Genomic DNA, 17,267 nt, shown 5'->3' with positions numbered 1-17,267 from the left:
TTAGAAAACCACAACACAAAAAGACACATGTATCCCAGTGTTCACTGGAGCACTGTTTACAACAGCCAGGACCCAGAAGCAAGCTAGATGTCGATCGACAGGTGAATGGATAAAGAAGTTGTCTATATATTTGAGATATACCGTGGAATATTACACAGCCATAAAAGGGATGAATTTGAGTCAGTTCTAGTGAGGTAGATGAAACTAGAGCCTGTTATACAGAGTGAAATAAGTCAGGAAGAGAAAAACAAATATTGTCTATTACACATAGATGATGGGATCTAGAAAAATAGTACTGATGAGCCTATTAGTATGGCAATAATAGAGATGCAAACAGAGAGAGCAGACTTGTGGCCATAGAGAGGGAAGGAGAGGGTGGGACGGATTGAGAGAATAGCATTGAAACATGTACATTACCACGGGTAGCTAATGGGAACTTGCTGTACAACACAGGGAGCTCAACCTGGTGCTGTGACAACCTCGAGGGGTGGGATGGGCTGGGAGGCGGAGGGGAGGTTCAAGAGGGAGGGGACATGCGCCTGCCTGTGGCTGATTCACGCTGATGTATGGCAGAAGCCAAGACAACACTGTAGAGCAATTGTCCTCCAATTAAAAATACCTTTTTTAAAAAAGAGAGAGGCAGGTTGGAGTGTCATTCCCGGGCTCCTCACCTCCCCTGCAACCCCACTCTGTGCTACGGGGGGGAGGTGCTCGCTGTGTATATTCTCCAATCGCATGGAGGCCATTCTCTTGTCCCTCTGCCTAAATTTCAGGGCATTGGCAGCACTTTAAAAACTGACAACAAACTTGAAGTGTCCAGACCATCTCCTGGTCTAGGCTGAACGGAGCCTCCGGGCTCTGTCCAGACCAAATTAAACAGCCGGAGCCCAGAAATGCCCCCAGCACCGGGGGGTGTCTAGGGGCCAACCGCTGGGTCTGTTTGGCCAGAAAAATTACAAATCCTCAGTCTTCTGGGACCGGGTTCCACAGACTTCCAGCCCGTTTCATCTCATAAGCAACTCAGCCTCCAAATTTGGGAAAAACCAAGAGGAGGTTGGAAAGACAGCTGCTGTTTGACCACGTTTCCTCGGTGGTGCCGCCAAGAGAAAGCAAAGGAACTTGCTTCCCGGCTGGGTTTCTGGGATGAACCCAGGAAATGACATCCTCCGGAGGGTCTTGACTTCTGATAAATCTCTCCCGAGAGCCCCCTAGCTTGCCCAGCACCCCTTACCCTCTACCCTAGCCCACCATTCTAAACACACCACCAGACCTTTGAAGGTCTACACCATGACCCGCTGCCACCTGCCCTTGGGGACTCCAAGCCCATCAGAAGCACTTGGTCTGGCCTGGCAGGAAGGTGGGACTCCTGGGTTTGGGGGCCACCACGGATCCCTTGAGCCTGGCCCTCAGGTCCTTGTTGTTGGCCTGTGGTCCTGTCTGTACCCCAAGGAGCCTTCTATTAGCAGCCAGCCCACCCCCAGCACAATGAGTGAGGGGCATTCAGCTGGTAAACAGGCGGTGGCGGGGGGAGGATAATGGTGATGCCTGAACTGAACCGTGGTAGGGGGCTCCATCTCTGAACGTGACATTACCCTGACTGCCGGACATTCAAGGAGAAAAAGAAGGTGAGGCCCCATTCTGCTCAGCCAGCACCAGGATGAGGGAGCACCAGGCACTCCCTTAGGGGCCTGCCAAGGCCGCGCCAAGGCCACGGTCACCAGGCTGAGAAGTCTCCAGCCCTGCAGGGTGAGTGTGCCATCTGCCCTTGGCAACGTCACGTCATGAACAGGCCGCAAGGCCACCTGCTTCCACCGGCTGGACAGTCTCGCTCACAAACATGGCCTGAGCAAGTACGCCCACTGTGTGTCCACCCACCATGTTTCGGGCCCAGGGATGTCCATGGCTGCCACTGAGCCTGGGGGCTTGAGCTCCAGGGGGTTCCTTTCTCCAGACTCGGAGGCCCCAGCCCATGCCCATCTGCTTCCCACATTGGCACAAGGGTGCAGGGCTAACCAGCCCCTGGGGGTGAGCTCGAGGCACCCAGCTCTGGCCTCCAAGCCCTGGCTTCTCCACACTGGCCCCAGAAGGGACGATGCACCAAGTTCCAGATTTGCAACACAATCAGGAGTAGCATAGGGCCACTGGTCAAGGAGGATGTTGCGGTCAGCAACCCCTATCCCTGACACCAGCTGCCAGTTCCGACTCTCTTTCAGGAAGGCTGGCAGCCAGCAGAGGCATGGGCAAGCAGCCCGACCCCACTGTCTTCAAAGCCAGGTCATACAGCATATGCCTGTGTTGTCATCTGCCGGGTGGGCCCATAGTCCACCCATCTGGGATGCTCCGGGGTGAGGGGAGACGGGGATGACATCCCCAGTGAAGGAACCCTGCAGGCAGCCCACCTGACCCGAGTCTCTAAGTTCTGCCTGTGAGACAGCGTGACACCTCCCAGGCCCGGGCAATGGCTCCTGGGCTGGCCAGTAACACAAGTATCTGCTCTGAATCTTCTGTGCTGACCATGGTATACAGCCTCACTCACCACCACTCCCCCCAACCACTCGGGGACCCAACAGACCCTTGCACCCCTTCCCTTCCATCACCCAGATTCCTGCATTTAGGTATCCACACCCACCTGATTCGGCAAATATCTGACCCCCACCTCAAGCCCCAACAGCAGCAGCACCTACCATACTCCCAGGAACAGGAAACAGGCTCAGGCTGTTGGCTATCTCCCCAAGATGATCCTTGGACAGAGGCTGTTTATAACCCCACTCAACAGAAGGGGAAACCGAGGCTCACGGGCCAAGACTCCTTCACCACCCAGCCATCACTTCCCTCCAAAGGCCCTCCCTCTCCTTCGGGATATAAACTCTACCCACTCGTCCCTTTCAAACCTTCCTACAGTGGGTAGGATTCCATGTGTCCACTGCCAAAGGCCCAGGTTCAATCCCTGCTTGGAAACTAACAGCCCACAGGCTATGCGGTACAGCACCCCACCCCCACCCCCACCAAAAAAAAAGACTTCCTGGAAGGATCTGTGTCCTCCAGGAAGCCTTTCCAGATAGACACCCCACCGCACGGGATGTCCCTGCCCAACCCACCTCTCTGGCCCACGTCTAAACCTCAGCCCCACTGATGATGGGGACCCTTGTGCCACCTGGCACTTCCTCGCAATCAAGACAGAGGGTGAGTCTAGCCCCGGATCCTGGACCCAACAGCACCAGGCCAACACAGCTGGTGGTGGTCAGACCCATGAGAGCCACCCCCTCGTAGCCACGAGCAGGTACCAGTGGAGTCCCAGGAAGGCTGGTTCCTTCCATCCAGCGAGTGATCTCACACCACCACGGTGCCTGTCTCTTGCCACCAGGGGAGGACTGTGGGGACGCTGTATTCTCAAGAGGCCTCAAGTCTCGCTGAAAAGCAGGACTCATCGCTCAAGAAGCCCAGTGGTGTTAATTAGGGGCAGATTCACACCCATCAGCAAGCTAGACCTTGTTCTCCTGGGAGGAGAGGGGTACCTGGACGCAGCCGTCGAGGGAGCCCTCGTCCAGGAGGCGTCTGGGCTCCCAGACAAGCTCCCAGACAACTACAGGGTCTCGTCTCCCCAGGAGACCCTCTCCCTGCCCGCTGCCCGCTCCATGCTCTGGGGCCAGGGCCTGCTTGGGCTCCAGGACCCAGCTGGCAGGATCCCATAATGAGACGTCAGAGGACAGACGTCAGAGGTTCAGAAGGGCAGACACCTCCTCCAGGTGGGAGAGACGGCTCTGGGACCGGAACTCCTGGGTCCTGGGCCAGATTGCGTCTCAACCAACATCGAGGACTTTCAGGATTTTTTCAGCCCATGCAAATCCGGTTACAGCCAACCCTGCTGGGAAAGTAGGCCAACAGCTGGCACTTGGAAGGGCTTTTGTTACACAAAGACCCGAGTTGTAATAGCGTTTGCGATAACAGATTTGGCCTGCCTTCGTTAGAGAACACGCCGTCCGACTGCCCTGAACTCCGCCAGCTGGGAGCCAGATAGCAGACGGGGTCGCCCTTCCAGCCACCCCATCACACAGGGAGTGACGGTGCTGAGATCACCTGCAGCCCAGCTCCCAACAGGGGAAATGAAACTTTAAAAAAATCAATCCAATCCAGCAAAACACAAGATGTTCCTCCTGCCCCTTCATGGGGGTCTCCACGGAACCCTGGGATCCTCCTCAGAGGGAGGGCAGGGGCCATCATGTGGGAGGTTCACACCTACGGAGGACACTGCCCCCCAGCCCGGCAGTCCCCAGGGGAGACCTGAATCCACAGACACTTCCAAAATAGGAGACAGGCTGCATCTCCACGCCACCTCGGTGATGGCTGTGGAGCTTAACAACCTCACCCTCAGTCCTCCAGGGTAGGTAAGGGGATGAGCAGAAACAGCAGGGTGAAAAGAGAAGAGTGTTCCCCAGGGAAGGGAGAGGCATGTGCCCAGGATATGGGGTGTCAGCAGAATTTAACTAGGGGTATCCACTCCACAACCCCCCCAACACACACACACCTCCACTGGGACAGCTTTCTGACTGCCCTGCAGGGCCTGCTACTTTGGCCTGGATACTGCCATTGCCCCAAACCTCCAGGGAACACCCCAACAGAGCCAATGGGACCCAATCGTAGGACTCCAGTCTGCTCTGGTTGAAAGTCACCCCCAGCAACTGCCATGGCTCAGAACTCTCCAGCCTTTGGTGGTGGCCCCTGGGGCCTCCATCTTTAGCCACCAACATATGCAGCTGTCGAGGAGCCAGGATTTCCTCCCACCTCTTTGACCCTACCTTGCAGAAACTGAGATATCAAGCAGGCAGCCCAGGCAGAGGCCCCCCACCAGCCCCATGGAAACAGACCAGAGCTCCTCCGGCTCCAGTCTCGGCCACTCCAGCAGCTTCCCCAGGATGGTTTGGGCTCCCGGCGGGCAGGCACACCTGGTCCTCCGTGACCTTGCTCGTCTGACTGTCACGAGCTGGCCCCTCTCATGCCCCAGCCCTAATAGGCCAGCTCATTCCGGCCTCCCCTACTCAGCTCACTGTCCCTGGCTCGAGCGGGCTCCTCCTCCTGCCTGCAACCAGATTTCCGCCTCCTCCACCACCACGACCTTTCTCTGTCCTGGCTCTGCCAGCCAGTATCACCCACAGTTGCTCCGGGTCAGACACCCTCCTCCTGCCCTGATCTCTCCTTCCCACGTCTGTCTGTCCAAGGCTGTCACTCTCAACACCCAACTCCACTCCAAGTTTCGGGGGCTCCTGGGGAGGCTGCCTTTCTGGTCTCCAAGCTGGCCATGTGTACAGAGCGCACACACGTACACACACACAAACAACCAACGTGCACGCGAGAGGCTCTAACTCGCCTGCCTTCAGTGCATGAGTCTGCGGGGTACACAGTGGGGAGGCTGCCGCACACCAGGAACCAGAGGGTCCAGGCTCCGCTCCCTCATTGAGAAATCCCCCCCTGAAAGCACAAGCACGGGGCTGCCAACCGCCACACCAGGATGGTCTCAATGAGGCCATTGTCTCCACCAGATGAGAGGGTTGAGAAGCTGCCTGAGAAGCAGCTGCCGAGGCTGCTGGCATCTCCAGATGGGGCACTTCGGGAGAGGATGGAGTTGCACGCGGGCCCCGAGTCAGAGGCACCAACAACCTCCGGGGCATGTACTGTGACAAAGCGCACGACCCCTAAACCTCCTCCTCCTCCGGCTGCCTCAGGGCTCCTGACCTCCTGCTTTCATGTCCGGGACCGCAAGCCAACCTAACTCACACAGGCCTCAGGAGAAAAGTACACAGAGCGCAGGACCTGAAGCAGGCAGCCATCTCCAGGTCGACCAGTTCTCCCACTCAGACTCTTGGGCATAAAAGGCCCTAGAAGTGTTTTCCTCCTCCAGCAGTGGCTGGGGGCAAGCTGAAGGCAAAACAGACTCAGAGAGACCTCGAGTATGAGCACACACCCCCAAAAGATCGGGACAAGCCATCACAGCTCTGTAGACCAGAACTCCTCTTAGCGTTCAATGTCACAGTCAGAAAAGTGCTCCAACCAGACAGCCAGCCCCCAGCAGGCACGTCCCTTGGACAAGGCAAGCCAGAGCTGGACCCCACCCCCTCCTGTCTCTCCACCCCCTGCTAAGCCAGTCCAGGCCCAGCCCAGAATTACAGCTGTTGGGGCTCTGCCTGGGGTCCAGCCAGGCTCTGGTCCCCAGAAGTGCCCCTGCAAAAGGAGCTGACCCCAAGTGGGCCAAGTGCCCAGCTGGGCTCTGGGGCCCCAGACCCCAGCCTTGACTCTGCCCTAAGGACCAGCCTGGCACCTGGACTTTTGTTCACTCCTTTCAACCCAGCCTTCCCAGGTCGGGGCCCACCAGAAGGGTCTGCCCAAAGGCTGCCTGGGAGCCCCTCTGAGGGGCGGGGGCTCCAGATCTCAGCAGAGACAGACCCGCCCCTCCGAAATCTGGCCCCGAAGTGCTGGAGACTATTGTGTGAGCTTCCCTTCCGACCGCTTTATTCACTCCCCGGGAGGCAGGACGCAGAGCCACCGGCAGGCAGGAGGGCGCACGAAAGCTACGCACATACACGAGCCCAGGAGCTGGACGTCCTACCGCATCCGGCGGGAGAAGCTCCCCACGTCCCCTCACACTTTTCTAAACCCCGGAGGGAGGAGGGGACCAACACGCGCTCCCTACCGGCAAGCAGGGCCCCCTCCCCGCTACGGCCGGAATCTGGGAGGCAGCTGACGACGTCCCCAGGCCCGGATGGGGGCAATGGGACGCGCCTCCGCCCCCGCCTTCTAGACTCCTGGCGGCCTGGACCGTGTCCCCTCGGGTGCCTCCCCAGCCCGGATTCTCTGCTCAGCCCCGGCCCCGAAACTGATGTAGGCGAGGGGGTGGGAGGCGGCTGTCCTGCGGGCCGGACGCTGGGGACGGGTAACTAACTCCCCCAACCCGCCCCAAGGACCAGGCCCCCGAGGCCGACGGGAAGAGCGCAACGGAGAGGATTGAAGGACAAGCCGGGAGGGAAACTGCGCGCCCGGGTCCTTCGAGGACGAGCCCTCGAGGAGACTCGTCGCTCGACAAACACAAACAACAATAAAAGGAAGGAAACCCGGCGGCAGCGCGCAGGGCGAGCGCGGGGGCCAGCAAGGGCGCGCGGTCCCCGCGTCCCCCTAACGGGGTCCACCTTGGAGGCGACGCGGGCGCGGGGCGGGGGGGAGCCGCGGCGGGAGGGCGCCCCATCGGGGTCCCGCCTCCCCGTCCGTGCCCCCGTCTCGCGCGGGGGTCCTCCCCGAGAGGCCCCCTGGCGTGCGGTGGGCGGCCAGCACCCACCTTCGAAGTCCGAAATGATCCCGTCCAGCTGCGCATTGACCGCGGGGTCGGACATGGTGGCTGTGGCGCGGCGCGGCGCGCTGAGGGCGGCAGCGAGGAGGCGCCCCGGGCCGGCCCCGGCCCTGCGCGTTGGCTGGGGGGGCGGGCCGCCCGCGCTCCCGCCGTGCAGAGTTGGCCGCCGAAGCCCCTCGGCCCCCGGGCTCCGCTGAATGAATGGGGGAGGCAGGCGAGCGCCGTCGCTCCCGGCTCCCCGCGCCCCCGCCCCGCCCCGCCCCCGCCTCCCGGGCGGATCAGGTTCCCCGCACCCGGGGCCCGGCCTCCCCGTCTCGCACTGGCTGCTCCGCCCGCCTGTCAAGGCCGGGCCTGGGCGGGGGATGGGGCGGCGGGGTTGAGGTGGCGGGGGAGCTGGGGCCCGAGCAGCGGCCGCGGGGATCGGCCGAGTCCTGGGCGCCCGACCCGAGCGCCCCCCTCTTCTTGCCGCCTGGCCCGCGCCCAGGGGACGGCGACGGACGCGGCCCCGGCGCCCTCTCCACCCCCTCGGAGGCCCCGCTGTGGCCAGATGTGGGCGGATGTGGAGGCCGGGCGGCGGCGCGGGGGCGGGGCCGGGGTTTGGGGGGGGAAGAGATTCCTCCCCTTCCCTGGGGTGCAGGGATCCTTCTGCGGGAGGTTTTATTTACGCAGCCAAACAAAGTTCGCCGCCGCCTTCGCGCGCTCAGCGCCCGCAAGGGTTAAACGCTCGGGCCGGCGGCCGGCAGGATCTCGGCCTGTAGGCCTACAGCCGAGGTGGGGGGGGGGGGGGGGCGCCGAATCCCACCCGCTCGGGGCACCCCTCCAGCTGCTCCCTACCCTCCCCCAACCCTCCATCCCCGAGGTGCCTGCTGTACCCTCGGAGGTTGGTGTCAAAAAAGGCGCTGGCCCAGCGAGGACGGAACACCCTGATCAGAGCGGCCAGGGACACGTGCCACCCCCACGCTGCACAAGGGGCTTTCCAAAGGCTACGCGTAGACCCCGGGTTCTCCCCTAGTAAGAAGCAGATTAGTTCAAAGTATCTGAAGGCAGGAGTTGGGGGAGGGGACAGGGAGCCAGAAGCCTGTGGGTGAGGCTCCGCCCCATCTGGCCTTGCCCTCCAGGGTAAGTTAATTTCTACCCTTCTCCAACCATTCGACAAACTCTGATTAAACCCTATTACCTACAAGGCAGGCAGGTCCCCGGGACTGGGGACAAAAGGATGGGCTGGAACTTGAGAAGCAACCGGGGAGGGCCCCGAGGTCTGGCACCAACAGTGGGGGAAGGGGTCTCTTCCAATCCCCCCAGCCAGTTAGGCACTCCTGCCTTTTCTCCCGCCCCACTCCATTTCCTTAAACCCAGGGCCTCTGCCCCGAGTCAGGGGCCAGTGTGATAATTTATAGCAGGGAAAGATGCTCCCTAAGCTGATGGGCAACTGGGGCAATATGGTGCCCTCAGTGTGGCCTGTGAGTGCCGGAGGGCTTGTCCTGGGTCTCAGGCTGGTCAGTGCTACCCCCTCCCAGCCCCCCACCCCCCTAGTTCTAAAAGATCCCAAATGCACTAGTGCAGCTGAGCCCTGAGTGCCATCCTAGTTATTCGGGCCCTCTCACAGAGAATGAGCTAGGTTTGAGGAGCTTTTTTTAAGTTGACAAAATCGAGTCCTTCCTTTTTAAGAAAAGCAGTCTCTCCCTCCCTCATGCCTTGGATATTTTGAACTATTTTCAACCAAGTGAGTTTGTGGACAGGGAACTGCAAAACCACAGACATTTCAGATGCGCGCACACCCTCTGCCTGGGAGCGGGGGTTTCAGAATGGAGTCGCCACTGTCATTAAAAGCACCCTGACGGCTTCCACACCAGCCCACGGCACTACTTGTCTGAAACCAGCACCTGGGCCTGCCTGGTTGTCCAGTGCTCTGGCCACCTGACCGCCCCGTATTTGGGAGTGTGGTGGTCCACTCCGTCTAAGAAACAGCTTTATGCCATAACCCCCTGGGAAGATGCTGGGTCCCAGAGATAGGGCAGCGTCCAGCCTGGGCCATAGCATTATTCTTCAGTGTTTTTATAAAAAGCACTGGTGAGTGTAGACACACCCATGTGATTGTTCTCCCAGGGAGCTGGCTTGGAGTTCTACCAGATTCGCACAGGGTCAGCTTATAGTGTATTATTCATTTCCATTCACAGTGGAGCTAAACATACTTATGCTTATCTCCTCAGGGAGGCCTGCCAGGGTCCACACCTCACCAAAATGCTAGCCTATGGGAACCCAAAGGACAATGGCAGGAGGGAGCAGACCTCCGAGGCCAGAATGTTGGCACGACTGTGCTTCAGAGTCCAATGAGTGCATCCCTCTGCCTCTGGCCTTCCTCCACTTAACCACCGAGGCCGCCGATGCCAGGCCTAGACACCTCCAGGTAAGGAGATACCCCCACGTTCCCTCAGGAAACCCAATGCGGCACTTTGGCCACACTCCCAGCCAGGAAGTTCACCCTTGTATCTAACCAACCGCTCTAACTGTACATCATTTATTTCCTCTTTTTTTCCTGTCCTCAGAGGAGATGGGAAACAGCTGGGCACCACCCTTCAAGTAATAATTACCTTCTCCGAACTCAAAGACAATCCAGTTGCTCCTTGGCCTTCTCTTTCTCGGCTTAAATCATCCATCCCAGCCCTTTAATCATCCCCGATCCTTTGATCACTTCTGATGACTGTGTCCAGATTGGGGCCCCGGGACTTTAACAAGGCCTGATCCCAATTGGATGGGGGAGGGCTCCCCCCCAACCCCCTTTCCCAGGGCATGAGCAGTCAGGGCTGGGGTCTGGACAGACAGTCCTGGCTGGGGCTCTGGGCAGATAAAACAGCAACAGCAGCATAGAGAAGAAAATGAGCTTAAATTTGGTGAGACAAAAAGAACCACGAAGCCTCCAAATTCTGTGATGGTAACGCTCTCCCAAGGCCATGGGCGAGGGCGAGACCGTTTGTAGGCCTGATCTAAGGGGAAGGTATAATTTGGGGAACATCAGAGGGGCCACCTACCTCGCAGGTCCACCATGAGACATATAATGGAGTGAATGGTGAGCCCTCAAAAGATAAGTCCATTCCAAACCTCGGAATGAGAACTGGCTTGGTGTAAGGATCTCTGCAGATGTAATGAAGCTGAAGGTCTTCAGCTTCATGGTAAAGAACCCTCGTGCCAATACAGGAGACAGAAGAGGCGCGGGTTTGATCCCTGGGTGGGGAAGATCCCCTGGAGGAAGGCATGGCAACCCACTCCAGTATTCTTGCCTGGGAGATCCCATGGACAGAGGAGCCTGATGGGCTACATACAATCCATGGGTCACAAAGAGTCAGATATGCCTGAAGCAACTTGGCATGCACACACACACAAGGGCCTTGAGATAAAATCACCCTGGGTTAGAGTGGGCCCTGAACGCAACAGCCAGCGTCCAAAACGAAGATGCGGAGGCCCAGAGAAAAGGCCCACATGAAGTCAGAGGCAGGGATGGGAGCGATGCAGCCACAAAGCAAGTAACACTTGGGACCCTGGAAGCTGGAAGCCCCAAGGTAAGACTTCCCCAGAGCCTTCAGAGAGAGCTTGCTCCGGGGCCTCCTTGCTGGTCCAGCAGCTACGAATCTGCCTGCCAATGCAGGGGACACCAGTTCAATTCCTGGTCCGGGAAGATCCCACCTAACACGGGCCAGCTAAGCCCCTGCCCCGTAACTACTGAGCCCTCACCCTAGAGCTGAGAGCTGCAGCTACCGAAGCCCACAGGCCCCAGAGCCTGTGCCTAGAAGCCCCTGCGATGAGAAGCCTGCGCACGGCAACCGGAGAGTAGTCCTCACTCACTGCAGCTAGAGAGAGCCAGTGTGCGGCAACAAACATCCAGTGCAGCTAATAAGTAAATATATATATTTTAAAAAAAAGAATGCTTGCTGTGCTGACACCTTGATTCCAGACTTCTCATCTCCAGTTGTGAGAGAATAAATTTTTGTTGTTTTAAGCTCCCTGATTTGTGGTTCTTTGTTACGGCAGCCCCAGGACACTCCTGTGGATCTTAAATCCCATCCAAATCATCCCTTTAGGCCAAAGCTGCCTCTCCCCAAGGACGTCTCAGGAGCCACAAAATCCACAGCTGGTAATGAACGCTGGCCGGCAGGTGGCAGCCGGAGGGAACTGGGGGCACGGGGCACTCAGACAGCAAGTTTTCTCAAGGAAACTGGAGGCCAGGGCTGGTGAGAAAGGTGTAGTGTGAAGCCCTTCTGGAGATGGAAGGAGCAAGCCTGAAGGGAAAGCCCGCAGGGCCAGCCCAGGTGGAGTGGCCTTTGCGAAGCATGGGAAGAGAGGGAGGAAGAAATGGATGGGCGGAAACAGCACTCTGGCTCACCTGGCTCTGGAGGGGGCGTGGAGACCGACGGGAGGACAGTGGCTGTGTGCCCGGCAAACCGGGCCTTTGGACCCCATGAAGTGGACCGTCTGTCTCCTCTGGGGCAGGGGCCATATGGTCTCAGCTCTGTGTGCACCTGGAGCCCCATATGGCCTCCCTGAGCCTCCAGTCCATCAGCTGCTGGGCCTTCCCCAGTCCCCAAGCCCCTTCAGGCCATCATCTCAGTAGACAGCGCCACCATTCACCTAACAGCTCAAGCCAGGCATCGGGGCATCACCCTCAAAGTCTCCCTTTCCCTCCCCTGCCCCTGTCATATCCAAGCCATCAAAAGTGTCTACCTCAGAAATATCAGTTTGTATCTGCTCTACTCGAGCATCCCTCCTCCAGCCCTCTCCCTCCACCAGAGATAGATAGGTTGTTTAAGGATTAACAACCAGCAAATACAACTGTACCCGATATATAGCATTTGCCTGTTTCTGTGTTATAAACAGTCCCATCTTGGACAATTTGGAGGCTGCCAAAGGCTTCCCTGGTGGCTCAGAAGGTAAAGAATCCGCCTGCAATGCAGGAGACCTGGGTTTGATCCCTGGGTCAGGAAGATCCCCTAGAGAAGAGAATGGCTACCCACTCCAGTATTCTTCCCTGGAGAATTCCAGTATTCAAAAACAAAGATGATAGTTAAATGTAATAAGATCCTTAGAAAGCGGAGAATTTATATTTATGTGTATTTATTATCTTCATTCTTAATATAATTACCTGTAATTTAATTCATACCATATACATCTCTGATTTAATTTTATAATTTTCTCTAATAGATCGATGCATTTTTATTGTGGTAGAATATACATAATATAAAATTTACCATTTTCACCATCTGTAAGTGCACAGCTCACTGGTACTAAGTACATTCACACTGCTGTACAACCATCCATTTCCAAAACTGTCTGCGATCCCAAACCGATCCTCTATTCTCGTTACACAATAACTCCCCACTTTCCCCCCTTCCTCATCCCAAGCTCTGGCAACCACCACACTTCTTGCTGTCTTCTACAAATTTGACTACCTCAGGTAAAATGCAATTGTAATACTTGCCCTTCCGTGTCTGGCTTATTTCATTTAGCATAATGTCTTCAAGATTCATTATTCAAGGTGTGCATGTTTTACCATGTGTCAATTTCCTTATTTTTACAGGCTGAATCATATTCCACTGCACATATATACCAAATTTTGTTTATCCATTCATCAACCGAAGGACACTTGGATACATCCACGTTTTGGCTATTGTGAATAACACTGCTACAAACATGGGTGTACTAACATTTCTTTGAGTTTCTGCATTTAATTCTTTTGGGTATAAATTTAGGAGTGGAATGACTGGATTGTGTGATATGTGTGTGTGTGTGCATGTGTGTGTGTGTGTGTGTGTGCTTAGTTATGTCCAGCTCTTTGTGACCCCATGGACTGAAGCCCCACCTGGTTCCTCTGTCCCCGGAATTTTTCCAGGCAAGAATACTGGGGAGTTACCATTTCCTCCTCTAGGGGATCTTCCCAATGCAAGGATCAAATCCACGCCTCTTGCGTCCCCTGCATTAGCAGGCAGATTCCATCCCTGGGTCAGGAAGATCCCCTGGAGAAGGGAAGGGCTTCTGCGCCACCTGGGAAGCAGATTGTATGACAATTCCACAGAATTTAATTTAAAATAATAATTTATATACAGAGGATGGATGAGTTGGTTAAATAGTATCACTGACTCAATGGACAAGAGCTTGAGATAACTCCAGGAGATAGTGAAGGACAGGGAAGCCTGGCGTGCTGCAGTCCATGGGGTCGCAAAGAGTTGGGCATAACTTAGCAACTGAACATTTCCCAAAACGTACGTTGTATGAAATGGAAATCCCATATTTTATAACATACAATTTTAATGACGACTGTGTTTAACAACCGGCTCACAAAATGTCTCAAAATTCAACAGCTGGCTCTTGTCCTACAGCTGTCCCCTCTCCCCAGCTTCCGGCAAAGCCTCCCGACGGAGCTGCTTGCTCTGCCTCTCTCTTCCCTTTGCCCCAGAACTCATGGTGGGGCTTTCAAAGTGAGGTCAGACGATGTGACCCCCCACAGCCCGGTCCATACTTAGAGTGGACAGACTGCAGAGTCCTCGCCGAGGCTGCCGAGGTCCCGGGTGGCCTGGCCTCTACCCACCGCTGCAGCCTCACCTATTCACTCACCGGCCCCCCACCCCGCCTCCGTCTCCCCTCTGCCTCCCGCTGCCGGACACCCGCCTTAGCTGTCCTCTCCGCCTGGACGGCCTCCCCCAGGTCTTCCCCTGCTGACTCCCTGTCTGTCATTTCCTTTCAAACATCAGAGCGACCACCCCAGGGTCCCCCAGGAGACACCTTGAGCCAGTTGCTCCTTCGCCTCCAGGCTTGCAACGGAGATCCCCTGAGACTCCCCCGAGACCCTGTTAGACCCTGTGGAATGACAGTGTTCAGTTCCCTTTGTGGGGGGCAGGGTCCCTGACAGGGAACTGCCCTAGCGGGGCAGAAGGGCCCTTGGGGACACTGCCCAGACTCTGTGCGTCCCTGCCAGCACCATACAGACCAGCCCCCGCGTTCAGGGTGACAGGCAGGATGCCATCTGCCCTGGGCCAGGCCCCCAGGCCCCGTGGCCCTTTATCACCCCGAGACATCAGCAGCAGCCATGCTTCTGACCACAAAGTCTCTCAGGCAGCCAGATTCTGAATCTTCCCGTGAAGCCCGTCTGAGGGTATAGCTGACATTTAACCGGTGTGTAGGCTCCAAAACCCCCTTACGCCATCTGCTTGGCGGCTTAAATGCAACCAGAAGGTTTCACTTCAAAGGGGAATGCCGTTCCCTTAGCACATGATCAATCTGTTCCCCAAACTTCCCAGTTCTCACTCCGGCCTCCTTTGCTTGGAACACTTAGAGCAAACTCTGACCACAGCAGCCTGGCCCTTATCTTGGAGGCAGGGGGACTTTTTAAACAAAAATCTTACTCTTCTAAATCATGCTGTCGAGCCACCGAAGGAAGCTCCTGGCCTTTGGGCTCCAGGCACACAGGGCTCCCCATCCCTCTGTGAGCCCAGAGCCCTCCAACTCCAGTTGACAGCCCCCCCAACTCAGGGCTGAATCAGCTGAGGTTCCCCCTGCCTCCCGGCTCTGAAAATGTGACCGAGACGGCAGCATGGCCCGCCCCTCCCATCTTTCAGACTCATGGCACATTTCCCTGCAGTGATATTAAACCCCGTGGGACACTGGGAGCCAGGACAGAGGGAGGCGGCTGCTAACACAGGGGGCAGAAGGACCAGGGGGAAGTCATGACCCTGCAAGATGACTCCCCACCAGCTGAACCCAGACTGTGGCTCTGGAGAGTCATTTGTTTATCCACGCGTCCAATGGGCTTTGGATGGGCACATTCAGCTGTCTGGGATGCTGGCGTGGTGAGCTATCACCCAGATATGATGGGGGAGGAGGAAGTCTCTTCTTTTGAGGACTCACATTTTATTCTTGATTCTTCCCTCTCTGCACAGCCTCACGAACCTCTGCTCCTACCCCAAGTCCCCTGGATCAGGCTTTGGAATGGATTCGAGTCCCCAGCTTCCTAGCCACCAATTGAGGCTGGAGATACAGAGATGAAGTGGGGGACACAGCATCCCACATCCCCCAGCTGATGGGAAACTCCCTCGGGCCCTTCTGATAGCTCAGCAAAGTGACACAAGGGGCCTCAGAGGAGTGGCTGGCCTGGGACCAACCCAGCCTTGAAACAGCCAGTCAGTGTGTCAGCCTGCAGACTCCCCACCCCCACCAGGGCAGCCAGGAGACTTGGCCAGGCCACATCCCAGGAGGGGACAGGCTGTCCCCAGGGGCCATCGTTGTCCTGGCCTCCTTGCCACTTTTCTCTAGCAGGCGCCCTGCGCTGAGGGCTCAGAGGCTTGGAAGCAGCTCACCACTGCTGCAGTGTGGGGACAGGCTGAGTCACCCTAGTTCCACGTCAGCAGGAACAGCAAGAATAACGGGATCCGAGCAGAGAAGAAGGGGCAACAGGACCTCTGCGGCCACACTTATTTTGAAGTCACCACAGTGATCAAGGCGACACTGTCCCTGGGGAGCTGCCAGCCAGCCTGGCTCCTTGGACAGTGGCCACCTGCCCTGACAATACCCCAGCCCAATGCCCGGAGTGGTGGCCAGTCAGCACGGGAAGGGCAGGGAAGCAAGCTCCCTCCCCTGTCTTCTGCACCCTCTCAGAAGGTTCTTCAAGGCTTACCCTGCAACCACAAATTCTACTGGCATCTCCTTCAATGCCTGCTCCTTCATAATCTCATCTGCTCTACCTTTGCATACCTCCGGTGATGGGGAGATCAGTACTTATTGTGCTTATTGTGTTCACTCTATCTTTAGCCAGTTTGGGCTATTTTAAAGAGATGGGGGGACTTCCCTGGTGGTCCAGTGGTTAAGACTCCATGCTCCCCATGCAGGGGGCCCTGGGGTTCAATCCCTGGTCAGGGAACAAGATCTCACATGCCGCAACCAAGAGTTCGCATACCGCAGCTAAAGAGCCCGCATGCCAAAACTAAGACCTGGTGCAGCAAAATAAATATTTTACAAATAATTAAATAAAAGTTTAAAAATAAAAGAGATGGCACGGGGTGTGGGGGTGGGAAAAGGGGATGAATTAAAGCCTGCCTAACGGTAGCTTTTGCCATGGAAGAGACAGCCACTGTACCCTCATCCAGAATACAAACGTGAAAGGTGATGCAGAGATGTGGACTATAGTTTCACCACCAGATCTTTCTGGGGGCCTGCGATTAGGGGTTTCCGCCCTCACCACAGCCAAAATGTGTGTAGCGGGGCTTCCTGTTGGGCTGGATCTTTTTTTTTCCACCCCGTTCCCAGTCCACCATGAATGTGAGAGGATGTTGTGTGCCCCTGGACGTGCCCGTTCGCCTTCCATGACCCCCACGGGAGGAGAGGGTACCTGAGATGCAGGCTCCCGATGCTGGGCCGCAGCCCTGGGAACAGAAAGCCCCACGTGGGAGGAAGAGAGACAGGAAGAGCCCGCGTGTTGGTGGGGCAGGGACGGGGGTGGGGGGGCCTCCCAGCAATCTGGTGCTGCTTTCCTGGATAATGAAATCTCCCCACCCGGGGTGCTGCTGGAGCCAGCCAGCAGCCAAATCAACCTCAATGGACCATTTGTCCCCCGTGTGAAGTGACTTCGGGACGTAATGTGTTTGCTATTAACTCACCCCATCCCCCGCTCTTCCCCTCCCCCCAGCATGAGTCATTCGCCCAGATGACTCTGCCCGGCAGGGCCCTTGCCAGGGGGTTGCCAGCTCCGGTTGGGCCTGTGTGAGGGGAGAGACCAACACAGAGGGCAGAGGCAATCCAGCTGGAGGCCACCAGCCTAGGGCCCACACGGCTTCCCTGGGACTGTCTATACCCCCGGCCCCCGAGGCAGGGGTAGGTCCCTCTGTATCTCCCTGGTTCCTGGGGCTCTGGGCAGCCATGTCCTTACCCATCTGGGTACCAACAGTCCTCC

At 57.1% G+C, this 17,267-nt stretch overlaps 1 protein-coding gene across 8 annotated transcripts in view; it reads right to left on the bottom strand.

The window, feature by feature from the left end:
- SEPTIN9 (septin 9) overlaps positions 1 to 17,267 on the bottom strand; it is a 179,209-nt gene that overhangs the window by 100,250 nt on the left and 61,692 nt on the right. The window contains exon 1 of one of the 8 annotated variants that reach the window (XM_086355266.1): positions 7,325 to 7,589. The exons of 5 other annotated variants lie outside the window; for them this stretch is intronic. In XM_086355266.1, coding sequence (XP_086211392.1) covers positions 7,325 to 7,379 — 55 coding nt within the window. In that variant the 5' untranslated portion in view covers positions 7,380 to 7,589. Of the gene's footprint in view, positions 1 to 4,796; positions 5,080 to 7,324; positions 7,590 to 17,267 lie in introns of those variants that run through there. 2 more of the 8 variants (XM_086355271.1, XM_086355272.1) reach the window with 2 other exon arrangements.

This window comes from Bos grunniens, chromosome 19 (assembly GCF_055505025.1).
Source record: "Bos grunniens cultivar Pamir isolate PY7600 chromosome 19, Bosgru_T2T1.0, whole genome shotgun sequence".
NCBI classification, from domain to species: Eukaryota; Metazoa; Chordata; class Mammalia; order Artiodactyla; family Bovidae; genus Bos; species Bos grunniens.
Note: the sequence above shows the minus strand (reverse complement) of the source record. Positions and strands in the feature narration are given on the sequence as shown.